This window comes from Pholcus phalangioides, unplaced genomic scaffold, assembly GCF_987345545.1.
Source record: "Pholcus phalangioides strain wild (caught in Gottingen) unplaced genomic scaffold, Ppha-v1.0 ptg000024l_1, whole genome shotgun sequence".
Lineage (NCBI taxonomy): Eukaryota > Metazoa > Arthropoda > Arachnida > Araneae > Pholcidae > Pholcus > Pholcus phalangioides.
In genome coordinates, this window is record NW_028301616.1 from 19,662,889 (window position 1) to 19,689,386 (window position 26,498).

Here is a 26,498-nt window from a genome sequence, read left to right on the forward strand (position 1 = left end):
TTAGATGACCAACTATTCTCATGTTTTTAATAATGGGTAGATTTTAATATATGAATACACAGTAGTTATAAGTTAGATGGTCAACTAAAAGATTTGTTTGAACGTGTGTTGAAGAAACAGTGGCATAAATGTATATAACGTTGTTTCATACAGTTAGACCTGCTTATAATGAGCACACTTTTAGCGAGAGTTAATTTAATGAGCAAATTAATTCATTTTTTTGTTATGTCAAGGCCCAAGGAAGACTTAGGGGTCTGGTTCCCCCAGAAATGTGAGGAAATGACGGCCGAATCTATTGTTTTATCACTTTGGTTTCCGTTTTTTACCAAAAGCACTTTTTTCAGGGGTTTTTTTTTTTTTTTTTCTGTAGCTCAGATTTAATGAGAAAATAAAAAGCAAACCTTGACAAAAAGAAAAGTAAATGCAAGAAAAACCTTACAACTTTTTACGTTTTTTACTTCGTTCACAGTAACTGCCTTATAATTATGGTTTATTTTGAGTAAAACGTTTGCTAGTCAGCTTAAAAAATGAACTAAACATTATATTTGCATGCCTTATTTCTCGATATGTGTTACGAGATAAGCATCATGGATGCTTCATATACAGTTTGAAAGATTAGTGTAATTAACAGTTTGTTTAAATTTTTGTGAGCATTCATACACTCGATAATTTGGATTTTAAAAAAATCTATGGCCACATAACCCCAGGTTAACCTTTTATCCAGCATACCTATATAACACAAGATTATATACATTACCACTACTAAGATCAAAAACTCTTCAATAACAAGAAATTGGTCGATTTAAAAAAAATAAATAGCCTTAAAATTAAAAATTACATAATGCATAACAGACAATAGCTTTCAAGACGGAATCATTGATGATGGTTATTTTGACAACAAAAATGACTATCGATCAGTTGAAAAACATTAAAAAAGTCTCAAGAAGAAATTTAGAAAGAGATTATACCCTTTTCTGAATTGTCCTTCCGAAAAGAGATCTGACTAGAAGCCATACAAAACTAAAAATTTTTAAATGACCAACACTAAACAGAATTCACAAATAAATATTTAAAAAATAGTAATAAATAACAATACTTAAAACAAGTTTTACAGCAGATATCAAAAGTGTCTGTTACACTTGGTTTTTCTTGAAACAGTCATTTGATTTATAATCATAAGTGGAGGTAGACTTGAAAGGATGGAGGAGCAAGCACAATGATGTTGTCAGCACATAAATACAGGGTGATTCATAAAGAAGTGTACAGTTTCCAGGTGTTGAAGACATGGACCAGAAGTGTGATCCATTGAGTAGACATACTGATGGAAGTGATGTAGGCAATAGTATGTGTGTCACATGAATAGTCAGTAAAAATGGCAGCATCTGCAGTAGAGATGACATTTCGCTTTTCAAGTCTGTTTTTCACGAGAACACTGTGACAGGAGGCTCTTTTCTGAATATGTTACGTCTTTGGTTGATGCCACAGTTGCAGGGGAAGACAACGTGTGACAACTTAATTCTCCAATTTGATTGAAAATGTCATAGGACATCACTTACAGATTCCGTTTTTTTTTTCAATTCAATAATGCAAAATGCCTTCTCTGCAGACCCTGCCATGACACTAGTTATGTGACATGCATGTTATCGTTCACATACCTTTCCTCAGTAGTAAGACAAACTTTATTATTACATCTACCTAAATTGATCACAGTTTTGGTCCATGTCTTTAACTGTTACTGTTATACAGAAACTGTATACTTATTTGTGCATCACTCTGTGTATTAGATCAGTAAGCATCAGCGATTGATGCTGGGAAGATAGTCCCCCACTCCCATCTTGTATCTCTGCCCATGTTCATGAGCATGCAACACAATGCTTCTAATAAAGCAAAAACAAAACCAACATCTAATAACATTTAAACATACCCCAATAAATATTGATGCTGCATTTTTTATGCACAAAACTTTCTTTCTTGAAAATTTAAGGTGGTCTTGTAAATAAACTAGCAGTTTGCGGCAAAAAAAGTTTTGTCATTGACTTATTACAAAGTATTATTCAATAAATTTCTAGGTTTAAAAAAATTGCTTAAATACCTATTACATGCAGGAAATATTAGAGAAAATAACTATTTTCAGAGACCAACATTTTAAAAAATGATATAAATAGCTTTATGAAGAAAAAACAAAAGCATCAGCTAAAAGTTCTAAATACTGAAACATAAGAATGAGGTAGTTAGCACAGACATAGATACACACAAGAGGTACCTTCAACAAACAAGGAACTATAAGGTATAGTATAATTACCAATTATTCATGGACTGAACAATTGGGCATTATGATTCATCATTTCCTTCATAAACTATTTCACAATACCATCGAGTTGCAATAAGAGATAATTAAAAATAGTTTACAGAGATGACATTAACATACTTTGAAAACAAAACTATGTATTTGTTGAAAGGAAAAAAAATGCAGCTTAATCGTAATTATCATATGCCAAACAATGGTAGTTTTGTAGAGAGCAACATAAATTTTGAAATGTTTTTTACCCTATTAAAAACGTATCAAAATAATCCCTCCCCCCAACAAAAGATGATGCTCAACCTATCTTGAATTAATACACCAACTTTTGTACATTGAGTTGTCTATCATATCTCAACTCTTTGGAATAGAAAAATTTGCTAAAACCTTTTTACACATTATTGTATAACATGTAAAAATTCAAACCGATGGAAGAAAATTTATTGCACTCAACCAAAGAAGTGTGGAAAAAGTTTTTGAATCACTGTGTTTTCTCTCCAAGCTTATCTTTTTTTCCCCCGCAGACATTTCAAAATAAATTTTCTTCTAAGACAGTGGTGGCTAAGTGCCACATAGTCTTTCTTTAAGTAATTGAAGGAATTCTTTTCAATTTTTGAAAGACCTTTACCTTCCTTACAAAGACAAAACGGTATACAGCCTTCACATAAAAGTTTGGAGAGAGACATACACATGCATCTTATATGGGCTTAATAATGGCACGACTTGAAAAAAGGTTGATTATTCCTGTTTTAAAATATGTCAAGTTATGCTGCAATTTAAAGTTAATTCCTCCCCTTTTTATTTTAGACTGAAATCTGTGAGTTGTGTACTAGGATTGAAACATTTCCCCAAGTTTCGATTCAGCTAATCGTTTATAACAGGACAGGGTTCCTAGCAACTTGGAACATCAGGGAAATGAAAAATGGTTAGGAAAATTGTGAAATATTTGATAAAAGTCAGAGAAATATGTAAATATTTGATAAAAGTCAGAAAACAGTTCGGTGAAGAGGGCAAAAATTTCAAATTTGGAAGGTTAAGATTTTGAATTATATTTCTTTCTCCCACAGTTTTGGCCAGGAAAAGTGAAGGTAATTTTTAAGCTCTGGTGAGGGAAATGATCAAGCTGATTTTGCTAGGAATCCTGTAAGAACACAGGCTGATTCAACAATCGCTGATAGGCAATGGAAACAGAAAATTAAGGAGTAAATGGCAATACATTGAACACAATTTCACTACTGAAGGTCATTGGAACATCAGTGACATAAAATTTTGGAAAATGAAGCATAAAATCTTAATTCACTCACTCTATATGGAATACTTTTAATCATAGGTTTTACTAACCTTGAATTCCAGGCAGGTTAGAATAGAGTGACTTCACTGCTTCAGAGATAGCAACACATAAATTTTCCACTCTTTGGGCAAAGATATACAATTCAACATTTATGTTGGTAGATAGTAATTTGATGTGCATTAAATTTTAAATTATGAGTGATTTAATGCTTGATAGGTTGAGCATTTACACCAACACATCAGGCGAATTACAGTAAGAATTTCCAAAGAATATAAAGACATTGAGCAATCTTTCTATTGCAATTGATTTTTTTGAATCGTGTGCAGTGTTATAAATTTTGATATAAGATAAATATTGATTTCAGAATTGTGTAAGCAATTTTTAAAACATTAGACATTATTTGTCTGTACCCTCCCCCTCCCGCATATGTAAAAAATGATGTTGAATTTAAAAAAACATCACAAATATGAGTATGTATATAAACTTGAAACATCAAAACATGCATTTTCTTCAGGCACAAAATCCTTTCCAATTCCATTGGGATTCAGACAATGTTACATATAGATTCCAAACCATACACACAAAACATTTACAATACAAATAATAACATTAAAATCCAACAGATAACTGATGACTTATATCCTGGGAAAAAACAGATGGCATCAATAACTCTATTAGAAAAAAAAAGAGTTATCAACTATAATATATTCCACCGTCTCATGTTATCCTCCCAGTCGGTGGTGATGTCTTCTTCATCAGTTCTGACATAGCTTTCATCATCTGTAGCTAGTGACATGTTATACAAGTCCTGCTCCTGAAATATTTGTAAGCGGCATAAAAAAGGGCAATGAAAACACACAATGATAAGAAGTCTACTCTAAGGAAACTCAACAAAAACGTGATTAGAAACAAGGGTAAAGAAAAAAAAAAAAAAAAAAAAAAAAGAGTTCTCCTAATTGTCTGCGACAGAGACATCCTAGAAAATAATCAGAACAAAATAATTTTGAATAAAAACAAGAAATAATTTTAGGAATAAAATAAAAAACAAGAAATAATTTCAGGAATAAAATAAAAAATATATATACAAAAATAAACAAACAGAAATTTCTGAATAAAAATAATTGAAAAAATAAAAGATACAAGACACAGAAAAGAAAATAAACATTCCAAAAAAATTTATAATTTACACAAAACATTATTAATTGGTATTGATAATTAATATGCCTCGCCCAAACTTAAAAATTAAGGAAAACATAATTCAATCAATCAAATATATATCATTTTTCTACACTTTAACTGGATGAAAATTTTCTACTTTGTAGGTCAGTATCTCTCATCTGTCCTAGTTTTGAAAAAGTCTCTCTGCAAAGAGCAGGCAGATCTTCAACATGATACCTCTGCTAACAAACGCCTGGGCTTACAGATTTTTTTTATGTTGTTCTGAAGCAAGAACATGAAACAAGCATGGCTCTGCCAACATAAATATGTCACAGCCATGTATATACACATACAACATGTTCAAAATGTACCAATTAATTAGAAATTCCGTAGAGAAATGTGTATGAGGTACACGTACAGTTAAGAAATCAGCAGCTGTGGTGGCCATAGTGGCGGACTGGCATCGTAAGGTCCCGGGTTCGAATCCCACCATCGCCACAGTGGTGGTCAGCTGAAGTTGGTTTTCTGTGGTTCCCAACTTTGAGGCGTGAATGCAAGTCTATCTCCCCTTTAAAAAGTCTAGCCACAGAGAGCAACAGGACCACAAATGGTACAAATATTCAATCACTACACTTCATTCACTTCTAAAATATAGATGGATCACTGAAAAATCAGACACAACACTTGATACGCACTCTGAGTGTTAGGTACACACACTTACACTTCTGGCACAACTCACTAAGCAATAAATTGCCCATGGCGATAGACCTGAGTTGTGCTCGGTTTGAAAGAAAGTAAGTTAAGAAATGAGTTGCTCAAGTGGCATGGTGATAAGATGCTCGTCTACCCACCGTGAAGATTGCCATCAGGTCTCAGGTTCGAACCGGGGGGAAAATATAGATAAGATATTTTCCCTAACGATCTTGAGGCAACCACAGAGAGATGGCACCTTCATTTCCAACCCAACTCGTTATGGCAGTAAATTGCAATATAGCAATATGGCCAGAGTCGGGTTTCGCAAAGTAGTAATAGTTAAGGAATCAGTATCTCTTTTTTGAGACATTCAGGTCTTTGTCTGTCAACTCTTTAACATTCAGCAATGAGATCTATGATACATTCAAATGTAAACTACAAGAGTGAGTAGACCTCTGACAAGAACCTCTAGACCAGTGTTTGCTAAACTGGGGGTCTATGAGTGCTTTGTAAGGGGTCCGTGGGATCGTTATAATTTACTACCATTGCGATGAATGACACATTCTGTGCTGTGAAATTGTAATTTGTTTAATTTTTATGGTACGCAAATTAGAAAAAACCAATATATTTTGGATTTTATGGGAGGGTGATGACAAATTATATCATCTGACGCTATCGGGGGTCAGCAGAGCATTGCTCTTTACTTCAAGGGGGCCACAGACCATTTACCTTCACTACAGGCGGTTTCCCATGTCAAAAAGTTTGGGAAACACTGCTCTAGAGACAAGCCATTACCTCCTAATCTAGTCATCTTTGGCCAATAGAATGTTAAAGTAGGAGCCCTAAAGTTAATTGTTTCACCTTCGGTAAACCAGCTTGCTGTGGAATAGTGGTTCAATTAGTCCTTTCTTTGCAGAGGGTACAGAGAAATCGTTCTGCTTTGAGACAGGCAGTTGCTTGAACAGGGTTGGGGAGATTATCAATACTCTCTCTGAAACTGTCATCATTATGCTGTCATTGAGTGCTAGGGTATGTTTTCCTACATGTTAAGTGTAAAGTTCTAGACACAAGTCTGTATTTCAGTTGGACAACATTTATATGCTACATTTATATTTTATAGTGATCCCAACCATTCCATCGAAGATGGATGTTATATCAGGTGGTTGTTACAAGTATATTGAAAGGAAAACATGCAGGATATTCATTCTATGAAACATTTGGGAGTTATCATATGAGTTTTTATAATGGAACAGTCGCTATAATGCATGGTTCTTATAACGAGCATCAGCTATCCTTTATCAATGTAATCAAGATCAAAAATTTTTAATGTACTTTTACTGAATTGCAATATTTTTTAAACCCTAAAATTTGTTTTAAAACAAACTGTGAAGAACTTCATTACCTACTCTAAAGGTATGTAAAAGCCAAGGAAGAATATCGAAACACAATCTAAGAAAACACTGAATTTGTTCATCATTTGTGAACTTCTGTGTTGATAATTAATTCTGTAGACAATTATGATCGTGAATAACAATTTCGTGAAAAAATAAGTAAAGAAAAATGAAAGATTTAAAAATTACAACTCATTCTGTTGGGCTTACCGGGTTATAGAGATCCAGCTGCCTGTCATCAACCTCGCTTCTGATAGCTTCTTCGGCCAGATCTGCATCAAACTCTGAGCTACGCAATCTCTGAATTTCATCAGGCCAGAGTGTTTCTTCCAGACCGGCAATGGCTTCGTCAGGATAGAAATCTGCAAAATAACCATAAAAATATAGTGAATGAAGTAACAATCCATAAGAAATCTAAAACATCTCAAAGCAATCAAAGAAAATGTGACCTCATAATAATGACAGTTTCATATCTTCACAAGTGTTGAAAAAAAAGAATAAAAACAAGATGTCACATACCTCTTGGATACACCAAACTCCTTTTTATCAAATCATCATCATATTCATCTGATTTAGAAAAATATTTATTTATAAACACAAATGTTAATGCTATATAAATATGATAGTGACAGTTCGAAGTAAAAGAAAATATGTGAGAGAGAGATTGTGTGAATTTTTTGTACTTCTTTAGATAACGTCAAAGAAAAGTTGTCTTTTCTAAAGGTGCATCTGCATATTCTTACTCACTTTGACGTAAGGCCTGTTTACACGAGGCAAGTGTTTTAGTTGGTAACTTAATTCTAACTTACCGATTCTTCTTGAAAGTGTCCACACGATAAGTGGTAAGTAGGCGCTCATTGGATAATTTTTACGGAGGTGAGCGCAGTTAGCATATGCGCGCTTCAGTCTACTCAAATCCACGGAGAGAGACAGACGCAAAGCGCGGGAGAATAATAGTAATAATTTTTTATCTGGCATTCAGAGAGGTGCTTTTTTTAAAGCTCATAGCTTTCGTAACGATGGATGAAGATGAGCAGGTAGAACTTGAGAATACTGTGATCAGAGCCACATTATATATATTTTTTAAAGAATATAAATTTATTCACTTTCACTTACTCAAGAGGGGTATAGTTATGTGGTACACATTGAGGACGATGTATATTCTGACTCCAATTGAAGAAATGGTTGATAATATTTAAGTTCATTTAATTTTAAAAAACTATTTACATAGGTTAACAATATTAATTCCACATAATAAAAAAGGAGAAACGTTTTTCTCACTTGCGCGAGAGCAACACACTGAGCAAGAAGTAGGTCACGCAAGGGAAACAGTTTGCTTGTCCCCTTTTTTTGCCTCTGCCACCCACGCAAGGGGCAAGAGATGACGCCACAGGGGAAAAAAGACACACAACATATTATAAACTTAAGTAAGTCGTCGAGAAGAAATATAAGATTTCTCTATTTCTCGTCTAAGTTGTAAATACCGATTATATGATATTTTAATCGATGTTAAAGAGGAGATAAATTATGAATTATGTAAGCCGAAAATACGGGAGAAGATTCTTGGTATTCGTAGGAAATTCTAAGGGTTAAAAATTAAATAATAAAAATTCATTAAACAAAAATTATTTCCAAATTTTCGAAATCATTATTATTTTTTAATTTAATCTATAGAGATGATATCTTTATGTTAAATACAGTATTTGATCATGTATTTTTACAACAGATGGCAGCAAATTCGTTCTGGACGAGAGAAATATTCGAAACCCCCTCCTCCAGTTTTTAATATATAAATCCTCCCCACCTAATATATATTTTTGAATCTTCAATTTTTTTAAACTCCTGACATCACGTCGACAGAATATTCCATAGCTTTTTCCAACATCGAATAATTTTCAGCTTGTTTGTTAAGGTAATTTCCATTTCTATAGTTCAACAAACATTCATAGCGAATATATTTTTCAATAAACTTGAAGATTGTGTCCTCTGGCCACCTCACCATCCAATATTTCGGCGGAATTCTAGCGAAACTTCAGGAGATGACGAAGTATGAACAGGTTCACCCTTGAGATCAAAATAAACCCCTCCGTGAGAGAGCAAAAAGACCCCTCCAGAGCGGCAGGTCACGCCCACTGGCGCATGCGCATAGGTCTACTTAACTGGGAAAAATAGAACCATTCTTATCTCACTTACCAACTAAATCACTTGCGCACTTGCCAACTAAAGCCGTGTAAACGACCCTTATCGTCTGCATACATTATATCGTACTAACCAACTAAAGTACTTGCCTCGTGTAAACGGGCCTTTATTTTGTTTACCACACTTTTGTTTTTCCTCTCTTTTCCCCTCCCCCATGGCCTCTCACAAGGGGTAGGCTGACAAGGCTCCAGCCTGGGACCCGAGATTATTTTCATTTTTTTTTTCACGCTATAAATTCATCATAAAGGAGCCCGTGAAAGTCTCCTCGGGGGCCAATAAAAGATCCCAGCTTCAGGATGTGGGGGCCATGTCCCCCCCCCCCACCTCCATGCACACCTGATTTTGATTGAAGCAGTACACAGACTTCACCCCAAGTTTTTGATGTTTGTCTACAGTATATTGCCTGGAGCGACCTTCACCACGTGAAAGTTGCAGTCACGGTCCTGGGTTCAAATCCGAGGGAGGATATAGATAAGATATTTTCCCTAACGAACTTGAGGCGACCACCGATAGACAGCGCCTTCATTTCCAACCCATTTCATTAATGGCAGTAATATTCAATATAGCGATATGGCAGGAGTTGGTGTTTCGTGAAGTAGTATATTGCTTGGCACGTGATAAAAGTATATCGTGGTAGTCGTAGACATGGAAGGGAAATCTCAGCAAGCCACTCAAGGACAATATATAATGTGCATGTAAACACGCCTTTAAAAAAGTTCAAAAGGCTACTCAGGCATTTTTATATTGTTATCAAAATATAATTCAGTTGTTCCTCTCTAGCACAAGAACTAGCTTTCTTTAGGCGACAAAATTTATGTTGCATTTTGTTATGAAAAAATAAATTACTGACTGAATAAAGGCAACATAAAAGAAATTAGAAGTAAGCTGTGTTTAGAGACTCATCTATGAATGTCTCATGTGAATGCATTTACTACTATTACTTAATCGTACATGCACCTTGTAAATATTCCTCTGTGGAATTTCTAACAAATCAGTACATGCAAAAACATAGTATGCGTGTATATGTATGGCCCTAACGTGTTTATGTTGTCAGAGCTATGCGTGATCGTACTATGCTGATACTGTGGTCTGCCTTCCACATTTTTTAGTGCAACAACAAATGCCTGGATTTTAATGTTATGTAAGTACAGTGTTTAAAGTCTGCCTGCTCTCTGTGGAGACTTTTTTAAATGAAACACTGGGGCTCACATTCATCCTGGAAGTTGGGAAACTGCAGAAAGCCAACTTCAGCTGAGCATCACTGTGCCGTAAACATTGTTTGAACCTGGATCCTCTATGTGAAAATACAGGGCGTCCACAGTTAAAAACCCTATTTTAAAGTAGCCTACAGACAAAACCAGTCATCAGAAAAGTGTGAAATTTTGTGGAGGACTTCATGAAGTGATGAGAATTTGTGTGTGTGTTTAAGGAGGGGGGGGCGGAATTAGTTGCACATTGCCGCCCACCAGAGGGCGTTCCACTTTGAATACCTGTAGTAAACATGTAAATTTATGTGATGGCATGCAGCAGCTGTTATAAAACCTAGAAACATTCATGGAGATCTTTTTCAATGTGTTAGCTGCTCATAATGACGATAAGTTTATGACATCTTGTTTTCTTGGTTAAATTATTTTACAAAAACAGCAATGCCGCAGCAACTGCTCTACGGAAATATCTGACTTGGAAAAGGTTTCGAAAAGGTCCAATGAGTGTTAAAAACCTTTGGAGTATGATAGCAAAATTTGAAACCACAGGATCGTTGGCTGTTCCTCCTGGAAGAGGAAAAAAACCCGTTTTTATAAACGCAGTACAGGAGGTTTTGCTTCAGATCGAAGAGGACAGAGCTTCAAATTCTTGTGTCAGGCGTGTAGCAAAGGCACTGGATAGGCCACATTCAACTGTCTAAAAGATCACGCAGAATATTCTCTGATATTATCCGTACAAACTTCCACTTGTGTAGCAGTTGCTTCCACATGATTACGATACCTGACTTCGGTTCTCACTGCAGTTTCTAGCTCGCTTTCAGGTTGATTCAGAATGGCCTTGCAATATCCTCTGGACAGACGAAGCACAATTTTCACTTGGGTGGTGCAATCACTATTCACAACTGCCGAATTTGGGAACCAGAAAATCAGCATGCTATCTTACAGGTTCAGTTGCATTCACCAAAACTGACAGTATGGTGTGGATTTATTGCATCATTTATTCTTGGTCCCTACTTCTACGAGGAATTATGTTCTACTGGTCCAGTGACATGTTCGATCACCGGGAAGCGATATGCATTGCTGTTACAGAAAAAAATTGTTCCAGCTCTGCAAGCACGTCACTGCCTTGCAGACACAATCCTTATGCAAGACGGAGCTCCTCCACACATTGCAATGTGTGTTAAGAATGTTCATAAAATACATTTTACAGAAGAACGTGTCATCAGCTGGCACTTCCCTAATCTACAGCCTCCCCGATTCCCGGACCTTAATCCATACGATTTTTGGCTTTGGGGGCATTTGAAACATCTGGTAAGTCATGACAATCGAAGAACTTTACCTGGCCTTAAAGGCAGCATTTAATGCCATCATGCCATTTTGCGATTTCACACGATACTTGAAAATGATGGCCATCATGTGGAACATGTTTTGTTGCAGTAACAATTGTAAAAGTGTTTAACAATTGTGAAAATTGTAAACGTTTACCTAAATGTGTCATTTCTTAATAAAACGCCCTCTGGTGGCAACATGTGCAACTAATCTCCCCATCCTGAAACAAATTCCCATCAGTTCATGAAGCCCTCCACAAAATTTCACAATTTTGATGACTGGTTTCACCTGTAGGCTACTTTAGAACAGGGTCTTTTAATTATGGGCGTCCTGTAGATCTACAGTAAAACCATAATTGACCAAGCTTCCAGGAACACCCCCATGGTTTATATGCACACAAAAACTATGTTAAAATGTCTATGCCCTGCAAAAGCAACACTGATTTTGTTTAGTTAAAAAAAAAAAACTTGCCATAGTTGAGTTCTTTGACTAGAGATGACATAGCATTTGTGACTGAATCTGCAGCAACCAGTAGGTCATTCTGAAGGCTTCTAGACATCTTGGACTGTCCATACGAAAGTGGGACATCGCCACCAAATCCAACAAGATGGTCTCGCATCAATGCACTGTGTCCAGGAGAAGGTGGGGCACTTGCGGAAGACCAAGGATAAGATAATGCCCCAGGAGGAGATCTGGACAGCAGAGAAAATGGTGAGCTGTTTGGACTTGAGCGTGGAGAATGTCCCTTTATATTAAGAAAAAAAAGTGTGTCCTTAGAAGAGAGCGCAAAAATATGTCAAAGTTTCCATCAGTATAAGAAGAGTATGTTTTAGAATGGTTCATATATACATGTGATTATTCAATTAAACCAAATTAAATAACGCCAACATCAATTGGTTAAAATAAACAATAATGAAGACTGTTAACAAACATGATTTAAATGAATACTGTATATACTCCTGTATAAGCCGAGTTTTTTTGTGGAAAAATTTGTTCCTCAAGTGGGGGGGTCGGCTTATACTCGGGTCAGTTTTTGGTGAAAAAATATCGACTCCCGCAATCAGTAGTCATTTATGTTACAGTGTTCGAGAAACCGGCATTATTGTTATGGGATATGTTCAAACCTCCAAAAATGGCAAAGAAATCGAAAACATCATTGGCTTTGATACCAGGTGGGCTAACGTCAATGTACAGCTTTTAGATGTGAGCATCAACAAGCCTCTCAAAGACTACCTGGAGAACTGGAGAAACCGCGAGACACCCAGGCTCTGTCGCAAGAAGCAACGCAAGCACTTTGCCCCCCCCCCCCGAGGGGGGGGGAAACAGGGCATCTCCGGTAAAACCAAAATTTATTGATTCGTCAAAGATTACATATAGTGAAAGGAAATCAAAAATTATGTAAATCGAAGAATCAAATTAATCAAGTTAAAGTAAAGTGCAACGGGCACGGATAATAAATAGTCATGGAAAGTTGTATAAAAATCGTATCGCAAAAGGCGCAATCAGAAATTTGAGTGATCAAGGATTGAATCAAATCTACCTGAAGAATTTGTGGATCCAATGGATGAGTTCCGATCAGGGCCGCAACTAGATGTTTGGTCAGCCGGGGCAAGCACGCATTTTGGCGCCCCCTCATAATGTTGAAGGGAAGATTAAAGAGTGAAATTTGCGCCCCCTCTAGTCCTGCGCCTGAGGCAACAGACCCGCCTGCATCCCCCTAGTTGCGGCCCTGGTTTCGATGTTAAAGAAACTACAAAAAGTGGTGCCTTGAAGAAACCTGACGTTGGCCTAGTATGTCAATGGGTACATGAGGCGTGGAATTCTGTTTCCACCGAAATTATCATTCGATCCTTCAAAAAGTGTTGCATCAGCAATGCTATGGACGGAACTGAAGATGATATCCTCTTTGAAAGTGACAATAGCGGTGACAGCTCAGATGAGGATAAAAACGAAGATGCCGTACCCCCTATGATAGATTACGATTGGAGACTCAGAAAAAATGGATTAAAAAGTTTGAATCATTTTTTATTGTAAATTTCCGCTAGCTATTCATTTTGCATGAAAATATAAGATTTTCTTTCTCTAAAATGCGCAGATTTTTTTGGAGTCAGCTTATACACGAGTTTTCAATTTATTGCGGTTTTGGTGGTCCTGAAGTGGGGGGGGGGGTCGGCTTATACACAAGTATATACGGTAATTAAAATTGTCACATGTTCCATAAATGTCAATTATAACACTTAAATAAGTATGAAGGCACAAAATGCTAAATTTTCATTATGAACATTAAATTATTGAAATTCACACTACTTAGATGATGTTTACACATCACAAAAAAAAAATTGATTGACCAAATCAGAGTATGAAATGACGGTACTTGAAAAAAATGATACTGAATACATATTATACCTTCAACATTCTCATAAGAACTTCAAGCTGTAACACTAATTCTCTTCGACTTTCTTGCAAGTTGTTTAGATGACTTTCCAATTCATCCTTGTGTTGTCTAAGTGCTCGAAGTTCAGCCAACAAAGTTGGATTTTTCCGATCAGACAAAATCATAGTATCTTCCTCTTCCTGTTGCTTTCGCAGCCTCATGATTTCCCGCATAATTGCTCTGTGAAAAATGATATGTAATAGTTATAGGAAGGATAGTTTCCATCATACTTTCCACCAAAAACAAAAAATCACAATATATGGCACAGGCAAATAAATTACCTGTTCTGAGCTTCCAGCTTGGCTATTAATTCCCTCTGTTTGTTAGTGTCATACACTATACTTGCTTCTGAGGGACTTCTAGACTGGAAGAGCACATGATAACCATACAATAAGTACTATAGTTGCATTCATGTTTTTCTACAAATGAAGCACACTTAGATTGAAGTCACCATAAATATAGTGTAAGAATTCACTACATTGTACATGTTGATTTAATATACTTTATTATATAAATTTATAACTATTAATATTACTGTTGGTTAAACTTAACTATTTGCATCACAGTCGAGAACAACACATCCGGACATTGAGAAGTCTCAACTCTCTCTCTGTTCGTAGTACACATATACATATATAAGTATACACTCGCAGCATTCACAGAGGCAATCATGGATGACTAACGCAATCTGCTGGACTATTGGTTGCTATACAATAGTATTGCTACAATTGAAAGGGAAGACACACAGTGAAAAACCTCTGGGGAGGTAAACTTTCAACCTGCCATTTCACAAGAAATCACCTAGAGGAAGGGGATTCAAATGGAAAGTTGGATCCAGAGTACTAAAAGGTGGAGAAACTGACTGAAAGAGTATGTAAATAAATATGTTGATTGCAAAAAATACATTAAAATGCCATAAAAAATTTTTTTACCTGCATCTCTCCATTATTGTCAGCTAGGTGATTAGTATAACGACTTATTAGTCTGTGCTCTTCATCACCAGGATAAAAATCGTATGTTGATGCATGATGAGAACTAAAAAGAAGAAAAAAAATGTTTAATTTAGTTTTATTTCGACCTAAAATATTTACAAAAAAATTTACATAGGAGATTTACAATTATTAGTGATTTTAGTATAGATTGATCACACAAAAAAAAAAAAAAAAAAAAAAAAAAAACTTACTGAAGGAACAACTTCGTAAAACTTTACCCCTTGTGCAAAGAAGCAATATTTTAACTTAAGCTGAAACAACATGAACACCATAAGCACTACATATATCACCATAAAATTTCATTCGAAAGTCTTGATTCTGCTTGATTAAAAGATTGACAATCTGACAAAAAAATTAAGGAAGTGGGCAAAAGTTCCCTTTCACTTTTTTTTTTTTCAATTGTTTTTCTTTCTACAGCACTGAAATGTTAACATATATACCAATAATGTATATAAACTTTTTGTGTGAACAAAAGTATTTTTACAGTGCACAGCTTAAAGGAATATTGATGCTCAATATTAGCAGCTTAAAAAAAAAAGAGAAGACAACAAGAAAATTATTAAAAGCACAAATAGAAATACAAAAACCTTACCACTACTTACTTTTGCCTAGATTGTCCTTCATATTGTAAAGTATTGTAAGGATCTAGAATTCCATTACGAGGAAGAGCAGGGGTAGGTGGCCTAAAGAACATAATTATATAGATGTATGAAAAACAGCTTTTGAATAAAAAAACGACCATAAACTAATGGTAAATATAGTGGGAAAAAATATTTTTTTAAGTTTTATACAGTCTGCTCCCCCTCCCCCATATTTGTGGGGGTTACGTTCCGGGAATACAGGAAATCCGCGAATAACCGAAACCATAGGCTTTTTTTTGCATATCTCATTTATTGAACATCATGAGAAAGAGCAGGGTGATGCAGAGGTAGAAGGGAATGTAAAAGAGGGTGCAGCGATTGTTGGGGATGTTTTCTGAAGAGACATTGTTATTTCTGTTTGGCATTTCTTCTTCATATCATCAAGTATGGTGAAGTATGTTGACAAGGCTTCCTCTATTAATTTTTCTACATGTGAAGAACGTACCATAGAGATATCTATGTCAGGAAAATAATCTATTGCTGATTTGAACTTGCGAAGCCCTTCCGCTATGTCACCTGTGGTGAACTTGTCTTCTACTTCTTTATCTTGATCTTCTTCATCTGGTACCGCTTCAGTTTCAGGACCACTCAGCTGCATTAATTTCTCCTTGATCAATCCAATATCAAAAGAACTTTGAATGGCATGTATTCACTCTCAAGGTACCCCCTGACTTCTGTAATGAAACAGTTTAAACTAATTTAGGTAAAGTGTTTTCGTAGTCCAAGCTTTTTTATTGTTTGTCCAAAATACTGGGAGCATTGGCTTATCCTTCCCTTCAATGCTCATAGATTCACTGATTTGAAAATGATGGTGAATTTTATCATGTACCCATATGCATTTGCACAAAACAACGCAGTAAGTCTATCTTTACTTGCCTTAAAACCAGGGGCTTACTTTTCTTCTCTTGCTTAACTTCTTTGCGGCATTTTCTTCCAAATTAGTATAGTTTCCTCAGTGTTAAACACCTGCTGAGATGCATAACCTTACTCTTCAATAATTTTCTACGAAGTCTTTGGAAATTTTGTAGCTGCCTCCTGATCGGCAGGAGCTTGATCACCGGTGATTTTTTACTGCCCACGGGCGGAGATACGGGAGGGTGTGGGGCCCTCCCCCAGCATCATCAAAGGTGGAGTCGACTGATCTAATGTATATATGAAGTGACATCATCATCGTGCCCCCCAGCAATAATGAACGTGCCCCAGACTTCCAGCTCTATCTCTGCCTATGTCACTGCCACGGGTGCAGCTACAGCCACAGCTGAACGAATTTCAGATTCCTTTTTCTTGATATATCTCACCATAGATTCATTGATTCCATAATGGCCGACTATAGCCAGCAGGTATTGACTTACTTTCGCCAAGCATAGTCAATATATCCAATTTTTCTTGTAAAGTTTTCACTTTTTTTGTCTTTTCAAAGTATTATCAGTAGCACTAAAAGAATGCACCATCCTAAATACTTGAATAACGATTGCTGAGTGTTAAAAAAATTCCAATAAAAGGGAAAAATAACGAATACGGGGTGGGGGAAACTGTACTTAAGGGGGGGGGGGGAACCAACAGCTTTTAGAACTTTAAGTAACATGGAAATGAAACACATACACTATATGAGAGAGATTTAATGGCCTTTCTGGCTCAGCAGGATATCGAGGAATCGAATCAACAGGCTGCTTCTCTGGACCACACCGAAAAGATTTCTTCAATGAATGACTAAGCTGCTTACTTGGAGTTTTCTGAAATGTTATAAAAATATATAAAAAATACGCAAATATAAAACTATATAAAAAATATAGTTAATATTTGCATATGTTGAAAATCTGTATAAAAAATCAGTCATTCTGGCATAAGTATCCTGAATATAAGAAAGAAGAATTTTTATTGGATTTTCAAGGCAATGAGAAACATTGCTTTGCAAAACTTAAGAAAAAAAAAACTTTAATCACATTATATCAATTTTTAACACTTTTGTATATCTTATTACTTTTGAAATAGAACATAGATGCAAGCAAAAATACATACATAGCTAGTATATTCCTTCATCTCATGCTGATTAGTATGGTTACCAGAGACTCGTCCCCGCCAGAAACAATCCTGGCACAAATGGTAATTGTAACATCGCTGACATTTATAACGGAACCCAAGAAATGACTCCTTGTTGCACCCTTCACACTGTACTGCATGCAGAACTGAAGAGCAAACAAGATTAATTGGAAAAAGAAAGAAAGAGTAGTAACCACACTACAAAATTTCTACAGTTCTGTTAGAAAAAGTGATTCTTAAAAAAGTCAATTCTAAGTCAGCTACTAAGAAGAAAACAAATCATCTGAAAATTCACATTTATGCAGAAAAAATAATAGTTAAATTTATTAAATTTAACTATTATTAACACTATTATATTTACCATGCATTAAAGACTGCTTCATACTCCTCAAAATTTAATAACTAATTGGATTGATACAGAACACTGATAATATGAAATATGTATTCACAATAGAGAGTTTTATTTGGAGATGAATGTGAATAAACTTTTATGACTTTTCTATCATGAAATAGCGATTTTCATAGTAACATTATACCAACACTCATTGGAAGAATTGGTTTTAGAAAAAATGTAACAGCAATGTATCCTTAAATGAAAAGTTAAAAATTTATTTACAAATGAAATTACTTTCAAGGCTTCTTTCAAATAAAAAAGATCAGCTTACAGAATTAAAAAAATTTGTATTGAAGTCCCACTACTATTTTCACTTTCAGCAAACGTGCAAATAATATAATTTTTTTTTAAATAATATGCAAACAAGCTATTTTTATTGGCATATTTATTTGAAAATGCCAAAAAAAGTTTAAAATTTAGTAATTTTTCGAGTCAGAAGTCTCTATTATTGTAGAAATGTAAAAAACTTGGTAAAATTTAAATACATACACTTGTTTTTCTTTTAATTACTATATTAGATGTAACCAAACAAGGTAAAAAAAAAAAAAAAGACTTCCTTTTTTTAAACACATCATTTATATATATATTCGAGATAGACATACCATTTTCTACACTTGCCATACGGTGTGTGAGTGGAAACCACATGAGACATTGTGGGCCTGGATCTGACAGCACTGTATCTAAAAAGTCATTTATAGTAACTGTGGACTGCTGCAAGTATCAAAAGAGGAGAAAAAATTCTTATAGTGAACAACTTAGAACAGATTCACAATTTCAGATGGTTAAAACTTTTTGAAATGTCACATCTTTCTGATTATGAAAAAAAAGTACTTGATTCCATTTTTAACCCTTACACTGTGCAATGACCATTAAGCTTGTTCTTCTACCAATTGACACATGATATGTAAAAATTAAATTTTCAAAAACAAAACAGTGGCACGCAAAATTGCTTTCAGCAACAAGAAACAAACAATTTAGAAAAAAAAATGTAAACTGACTTTATCTACTTTTATTTTGTTTGAAATTTATTTTATTTTTTTCAAAGGCAAAATGACACAAGCAAAACTTTGTTGCTCCCGTGTAAACGACTGGTATAAAAATAAATTAATTTATAATTATTTCAATATTAATAATATTTATAATATTATTATTAATAAAAAATATTTTAAAAAAAAAAGGTGAACTGGTGTACTTGCCCCGTCGAATATAGTCCTCGGAAGGCTGTCTGTAAAATAAAAAGATGGGGATTCATACACAGAACAAGGTAGTGCCATAGCTTCTTTAAGAAAATCTGCAAATTTTCCAAAGACCAGATGACCACTTACATCAGATATCAAAGAAAACATATCTATAGATAAAAGAAAAACAAGTATAATTTTTTGAAAACCTTTTTTTTAATAAGTATTTTTTAATGTAAGAATGCATACACACACATTCAAGAGATCATTGATAATTGAGTGATACCTAATTCAAATAAATACATGACTGTATTTATAATCAAAATTCCATATCCTTGTAGAGAAAGCCAAACTTCTAATTATCAAAAATATGCAAAATAACAGTTCGATTAAAACAAAGTTTTACTTATATAAACCAAGTCTTTAATTTATTATAACAAGCATTTACTGAAATATAACAACACAAATAATAGCAAAATTTACCAAATATTTAAAAATTATCAGAAAATTTTGATTTTTTCATTAAAAACGTATGTATACAAACATTAAAGAAAAGAATGTTAAAAGTAGTTTTAGGAAAAAAACTGAAAGTTCAGCTCACTACCAAAAACTTTTTAGATTCCTATACCCACTTTATTGGATATCTAAAATTTATTGTTTACTACATTTGTCAGGGGGGAAAAGCATACTTACATCTCAGTTTGTCTGTGATTTTCCCAGCACAGATTGTAGCCAGAGCTATCTTCATAGAAAAGACTCTAACTTTCCCAGTGTCTTCACTTGGAAAAGAGATAGAAACAACCAACAATGGGTAAAAAAATATTAATTTCACAAATGGCAGTTTTACCAATATGCCTAAATATAATCATTTGATCACTTTTGTTGTGACAAAGTTCAGACCAAGGCCTACAATTTGAAGCCAAATTCAAATTCTGAATCTCTACACTTCCATTCCACTTCCTGGAGTTGAACCTAGACTAGTAATGTCACTGTATTCCAACTCACTTAAGTCTTCAGAACCTAAAGTAGCTAAAATTTTAGGGTTCTTTCAGAGTAAAAAGATATACTGAGTGCAATGTGCAAATTAAAGTTTTACACATCATTTTCTAAAAATGTAGGTATTTATGCACTATACTGTGCCAGTAAGTTCACTGGCTTAGATCCTTTGAATAGAAGGTTGGTATGCGGGCACCAGGCAGCTATATTTTTAAACTGAATCTTGAAAGTTATCGCTAAAACCATTCACAATATGTCATGACAAGAATGCTAGAAGACATATCCTGTTACTCAATTCCAATATATTTGCATAGAGGCTTATAATAGGCCAGTATAAACAATTTAAAATAGAAGATGAAGAAAAGAAAACAGAAGCTCGTGTATAAAAAATGTTCAACTTGGAAAAACTTACGGGTCATATGTAGCTAACAGCCAATTCATCAACAGCGCACTACAATGCTCAACATCGATCTGCTGTTGCAGAGGTAGTCTTTTATTCAACTGGTAGTAAATGGATGAAATTAAGGTTTCCAGACGAGGTACTATAATTTCAATTCTAAAATCAAGAGTGTTGAGGCCATTTTCTCGGAAAGCTTCTATGATATTCCATACATCCACAAGTTGTACTATAAACATATTCAATCATTCATTAATAAATATTTCGGTTGTTCAACGTAAAGTTAAAAATTTAAACCATACACCATTATGATTAGACCATGAATCCAGATGGAAAAAAAAGTTTAAAGCTGCAAAAAGCCCTATATAATAATATTTTCCCATGGATATGAGTAATTTTTTAGTTTACAAGGGTCTTGGTGGCCCCAATTTATAATAAACTAAGCGATTTAATAAGGAACAAAACTAGTAAGACAATGCAAAAGACATACAGGCTGCATAGCTAAATCCTCTTGTAGCAAATTGCTGGCAAACCACTGACCCTAAAAGCATACCTTCAATTAGAAAAGTATGCAAATAATGTGTAGACCTCAGATATGCCATTCATATTACAAGTTATAGTTAATGAAATAAAAAAAATTAACTTTTTATATGGACACCGTCTTATATAAAATCCCAACTAGAAGTGTGCCTTGTCTTTCCCAAGGCCAACAAAAACAGTTTCATGTTCCCAGGTGCAATATTTGCTGAGATATTCAAATTCAAATATTGGAGAAATCATTGGAAAGAAGCGCTATGAGATGGAAGAAGCATTGTTTGTTAGTTTAAACGCTGCGTTTTCCCACATTCTCTACAACTTTTGAATTCAAGGGGACTTGGCTATGCACTCTACTCTGTATGACTATTTATAAAAGAAACTGTTGACAATATACCATTACATACAAAACGATTAATAAAAGAATTTTCCATTAAAAGGAGAAGCCCCATCCTCCTACATAAAAGGGGCAGAATTGAAAAAATGTTTTTGCTGCAGTTGAAATAGTAGCAAATTTTTGTGTCTTTCAGAATATATAGCTGCAGTTACAAATATGTGTCTGAAAACCACTGATGGTAAATTTCTTAAAAAAAAAATGTTAACTGGATAAATGTTGATTTTAATCCCACAAAAGACTTTCTATCAGGTGATTTTGCAACTATTTTTATAGCAGAATCATTATTAGGCACATCATTTGAATATTATGTGGGAAAATTTCAGTGTCAATCTAGCTATAGGTCAAATCTGTAGAATGTGTTCTGAATAGGCCAATTTATTTTATGTCCACCTGGTACATAAGACTTCTGTTTATTTTTAGAATCACTGGCACACATTATGAAAAGAAGAGGAGGATGAGCTGATTCCCTTCCTTCCACTCTTGTCTGATTCTTTTCAGTACTTTTTTTTGTCTAGTAACTGTTTACAATAACTCCAGTCTTGTTTATTTCTACTAGGACTTGAAAGATAAGTTGATAAAAATAGAAAATTCCCTCTTTTAGAAAGGACTGTTTCCCTATCACAGCCTTACTTTTCATGCCCTCTCCCCAAACCAACACCAGAAGAATCTTAGAAAAACTGTAATGCTTGACACAAGAAAAAAAAAAATTATATTTTTAAAAAAGCCAAGCACAGGCACCATATTTATTAAAAACATGTATAAGTTATGATGCAATTTAGAGGGAGGCAGTTTTTTGAAAACTGTTTTTGAAACATTGGGTATTTATTGACAAAATATATATACATGGCAGAGCTGTCTTATCTATAGATAATTGATTCCAGCAATGGCAGAGAGTAGATTTCATGAACTGAATTAGAGAGACTTATACAAGATAAATGAAACACACAAATGTTTTCTTCATATATCTGAGGAGAAAGAAAAAATTATTCCTGTGGTTATACTGTATAAATAGTTTGTTGCACAAGCACATATTTGCATAAAGGATTAGTGTTGGTTTGAGCAATTATAGCACAAAATTTCTAAGCCTTCGAATCATACTGGGGCATGAATACACACTATAAGTTAAGCAAGTGATTTATAAAGACAAACTTTAGGGGGGGGGGGAAATTTTATTCTACTTATTTCAAAAATGATTTATGATAAATGTTTTTTTTATATTAAATATTTATGTCCAAAAATGTATATTGCTGTGAATTTTAAATATTAGTTTTATTCAATTTATGACAATGAAAAATGTGTTAAAATAAAGAAATTAATAAGAGTTGTTCAAAAACAAAAAAAAAAATCATAACTTACAGTTTGTTTTCTTTTGAATAAATCTCAGTTTTGATGCAGTTCTATATGTAGCAAATCGAATGACATCAAAGTTTTGGGATTCTGTCATTAAAAAAAAAGCAGCATTGATTAATTGTAAATCATGGATAAAAAACTAAAACATATGCATGCTGAAAATAATACTAATTATTTGAAAGCATTACAAATAATATAACATGCATAATTTTAATATCAGTAAACGAGCATGATAAAATTTATTATACTCATTAAAAGACATAAATGTCATTGAAATGCCTTTTCAATGTATGCCTTTTTGTGCATACTGTTGCCAATCGACAACATCTACTTTAAAAATGTTTCTTTTCCCGTTGCCAATTGGCAACTTCATGTTTGAAACATTCATTATTCGCAATTTTCATTTCCTTTCGAAAGCCATTGATAGATGGCAGTAAAACTCATCAATTAGAAAAAGAAATGCAAATATTATGTAACCGGTCAAAAAAGAAAATCCTTCATTATAGGGTCGAAATGATTTATTTGCATTTCTTTTTTTTTACATTGACATTTGCAACCCAAATTTTTTTCTTTCTGTAGTTTGAATCACAAAAAAGGTAGTTAAGTATTTGGAAAGTAATAATACTTCAATACATCTATTTTATATGCTATTTTACGTCCTCTTTAATAAGGAGTGCAGTTCGGAATAGATTTTTAAAAATATTTTTCCCTGCTTACTATAGGCTTCATTGATTATGGAAAAATTATGAGCTCAAAATAAAAAAATCATGCATTGCACAGTTAATGCGATTAAAAATGATAATTTGATAATCATATCAACTCTTTCTGGAGCAGATTTTGTCTTTTAATAAACTCAACATTTGAAATTAAAATTGAACTATTTACACTTGAAAGTTCACTTACTCATTTCAGCCATCAGATAATGGTAATCTGATCTGGCTCCCTGTCCTTGGGACATTGTGCTTTTATCACTGTAATGATGCTTCCTATCCATCCTGCAAAGCTTAAAGAAATAAAAAGCAATTATACACTTCAATTTAAAAATACAGCACATTTATTTCCACCAAATGTGAACAGCTATCAATAGGCTATTGTTAAATTTCACAGTAATTATTTGTTTCAATGATATATTAAAAATCCCAATAAAAATAAGACTTATTTCATTCCAAGTCAAATGATCATACTTCATATATAAGTATGAATACAAATTTTAAGTAGTTTCAAAGCAAATCATGCCGGTTTTGTGTTAAATAGAAACCATGACTGTAACTAGGATTTTTATTGGGATGTTGTGGCCTACCTCTCTACTTTGAAACTCCTTCTATCTAACAAAAAATTATAATTTTGCTCCTACCTAACGAAAAGCTTTACAAAGTACTATGGCATGTCTATGCTGAAAAAAGAGACCTTTAAGGCAAGAGATAAATTTGTATGAATAACAACAAAGAGGGATAGAATTTCATCCTAATGTAGTAACGTGTAAAAGCATGAATATCACTCATGTATCCATATATGATATATAAAGCAATGAATTGCATTTGTTTAGGATCAATGTTGTGCATTAGATAGAATTCTAATAAGCTACATATGCTAAAATGCAATAAAATAACCTATATATGTTATGAAAAATGTAACAAATCCAGTTATTATGCATAATTGCCAACCATTTTGGTAAATTTAATAAAACCAACCATTGGTAAGTTTTCCTAAATTTATCACGTTCACCAGTGATTATGCATAATACACAAGAGTCATTGGTAAATTAAATAAATTAAAAAAAAATTATCACTTTTACTGGCAATTTTGTACAGTTCCATGCGTCATTGGTAAACATGGTAAATCATTAAAAATTTGTCACATTTGCTGGTTATTATGCATAATCATCATTTTGCACTGGTAAATAAGATAAATCAGTTCCATTACCCTGATAAGATTTATTATTTGGATCATGGCTGGACAAGCCCCAGATTGACATGGGGGACTAGAAAATCGGTATTAGAGCCTAGCCTAAATTTTCTAAATGTGGTTGCTAGATTGGAGTGAATTCTAAATTGGAGTCTAAGGGTGTCACAAAATTCTCTGATTTCATTATGCCACAGTTTTTAACATAAGGCAAAAGAAAACATCATTAAAGCCTATTTTTCTTGAGTTAGGCTTGATTCCTAAGAAATCAGGCTGGTGCCTGGATACATTTCTGATTTGTTAGCCCTGATTTAGATGACTGTACTTGTGAACAAGAGTCTGAACTGTGTGGATATAATGACTTATGATTCAATGAACTTTCCTGAACATTCCTTGAAATAACCCTTATAACTCCTGTTTGACAAATTCTAAAATCATACCATGATATAACATCCCCCATTTAACAAATTTTACTATCATACCTTGATATAAAAAACACTCATTTAACACATTTAATGATTGCATCCCGATATAATGATCTCTCATTTATCAAATTTCTAGATCATACCCTGATATAGTAGAGTATTATTTAAAAAATTTGACAATCGTACCCTGATATAATGGATTTTTATTCAATAAACTCTGATTTAACAAATTTTAACGCATATGCAATCAGCTACCCTCCCCCCCCCCCTTCCCAACATAACAAATTCCTATTCACTGAATTATACGACCAAACCTGCTACAATGGACTCCAATTTGATGAACTCGACAATGTGACCTCGATAAAGCAAAGTTCTGTTTAACAAATTTTTTGATTCATCAAATTTTTACAAGGTCTTATTCAACAGATTCGCATAGGGCACAGGGTTTGAGGGGGGGGGATATTAAACCATGAAATTCATTAAATAGGAGCCTGTCACACTGAGGTCCGACTATTCAAACATACTACAGAGTCATTTGTGAATTTTTTTGAAATTTTTCCAATTTACCAATTACACCAGAGTGCTATGCATAATCACCGGTAAAACGATTAAATTTCAAGTATTTATCAAATTCACCAATTGCACTAGGGTATTATGTATAACCACCGGTAAAGTGACAATTTTTTTAGTTCACTTATTATATTCGACAATGATGTTTGGGTGTTATGCATGATATAACGCCCGCAACTAGGCTGGAGGCAACCGGAGCCCCGAACCGAATGGAGCCCCCCCCCCACACAAAAATTTCCCCTCATCTGGCATAATAGTAATTTTAAGCCCCCCCCCCCTCAGAAAATTCTGCCCCGGGAGCCCCAACAAGGCAAGCTATAATCACCGGTAAAGGTGATGGCTTATATCACACTTACCGAGACGATTGGTGATTATGCACTGAAACCAATTTATCATATTCACCAATAAATGTGATGAGAATTAGATGTTTCTCTCTCAACCCTTATCCATAAACAATAACAAAATTACTGAAATACTTACCTCATGAAAAACGAAAGTAGCTTCGAGCTAAATAAAATCTAAGCGATATTATCAAGTGCTATAAAAAATGGTCCACACATTTTCCTTCATTTATCATGAGATGAAAATGAAATTAATACAATGAATGAAACTTCATTTTTAATATAAAAAACAATAAAAAAAAAAATCAGCTGTAAATGACAGGGAGCGGAATGTCCAACATC

General features: G+C 34.0%; 1 protein-coding gene across 2 annotated transcripts; it reads right to left on the reverse strand.

Annotated features, from left to right (window-relative positions):
* Nucleotides 1-366: 366 nt before the first annotated feature.
* Nucleotides 367-26,472, reverse strand: LOC149068926 (dystrobrevin beta-like). 2 transcript variants are annotated; one of them, XM_089251286.1, is made up of 17 exons: nucleotides 26,296-26,472; nucleotides 23,822-23,921; nucleotides 22,925-23,005; nucleotides 20,653-20,866; nucleotides 19,938-20,023; nucleotides 19,263-19,414; nucleotides 18,669-18,777; nucleotides 17,652-17,818; nucleotides 17,235-17,365; nucleotides 15,594-15,674; nucleotides 14,932-15,034; nucleotides 14,281-14,363; nucleotides 13,972-14,179; nucleotides 12,037-12,310; nucleotides 7,352-7,399; nucleotides 7,043-7,194; nucleotides 367-4,404 (listed from the first exon to the last, which is right to left on the reverse strand). In XM_089251286.1, exons 2-17 carry the CDS (start codon nucleotides 23,910-23,912, stop codon nucleotides 4,288-4,290), a joined length of 2,097 nt encoding a protein of 698 aa, XP_089107412.1. In that variant the 5' UTR covers nucleotides 23,913-23,921; nucleotides 26,296-26,472; the 3' UTR covers nucleotides 367-4,287. The 2 variants fall into 2 exon arrangements, with proteins under 2 accessions (XP_089107412.1, XP_089107413.1); XM_089251287.1 differs by lacking the exon at nucleotides 367-4,404 and adding an exon at nucleotides 4,511-4,566 and having other exon boundaries at nucleotides 26,296-26,380.
* Between the last annotated feature and the right edge of the window lie 26 nt (nucleotides 26,473-26,498).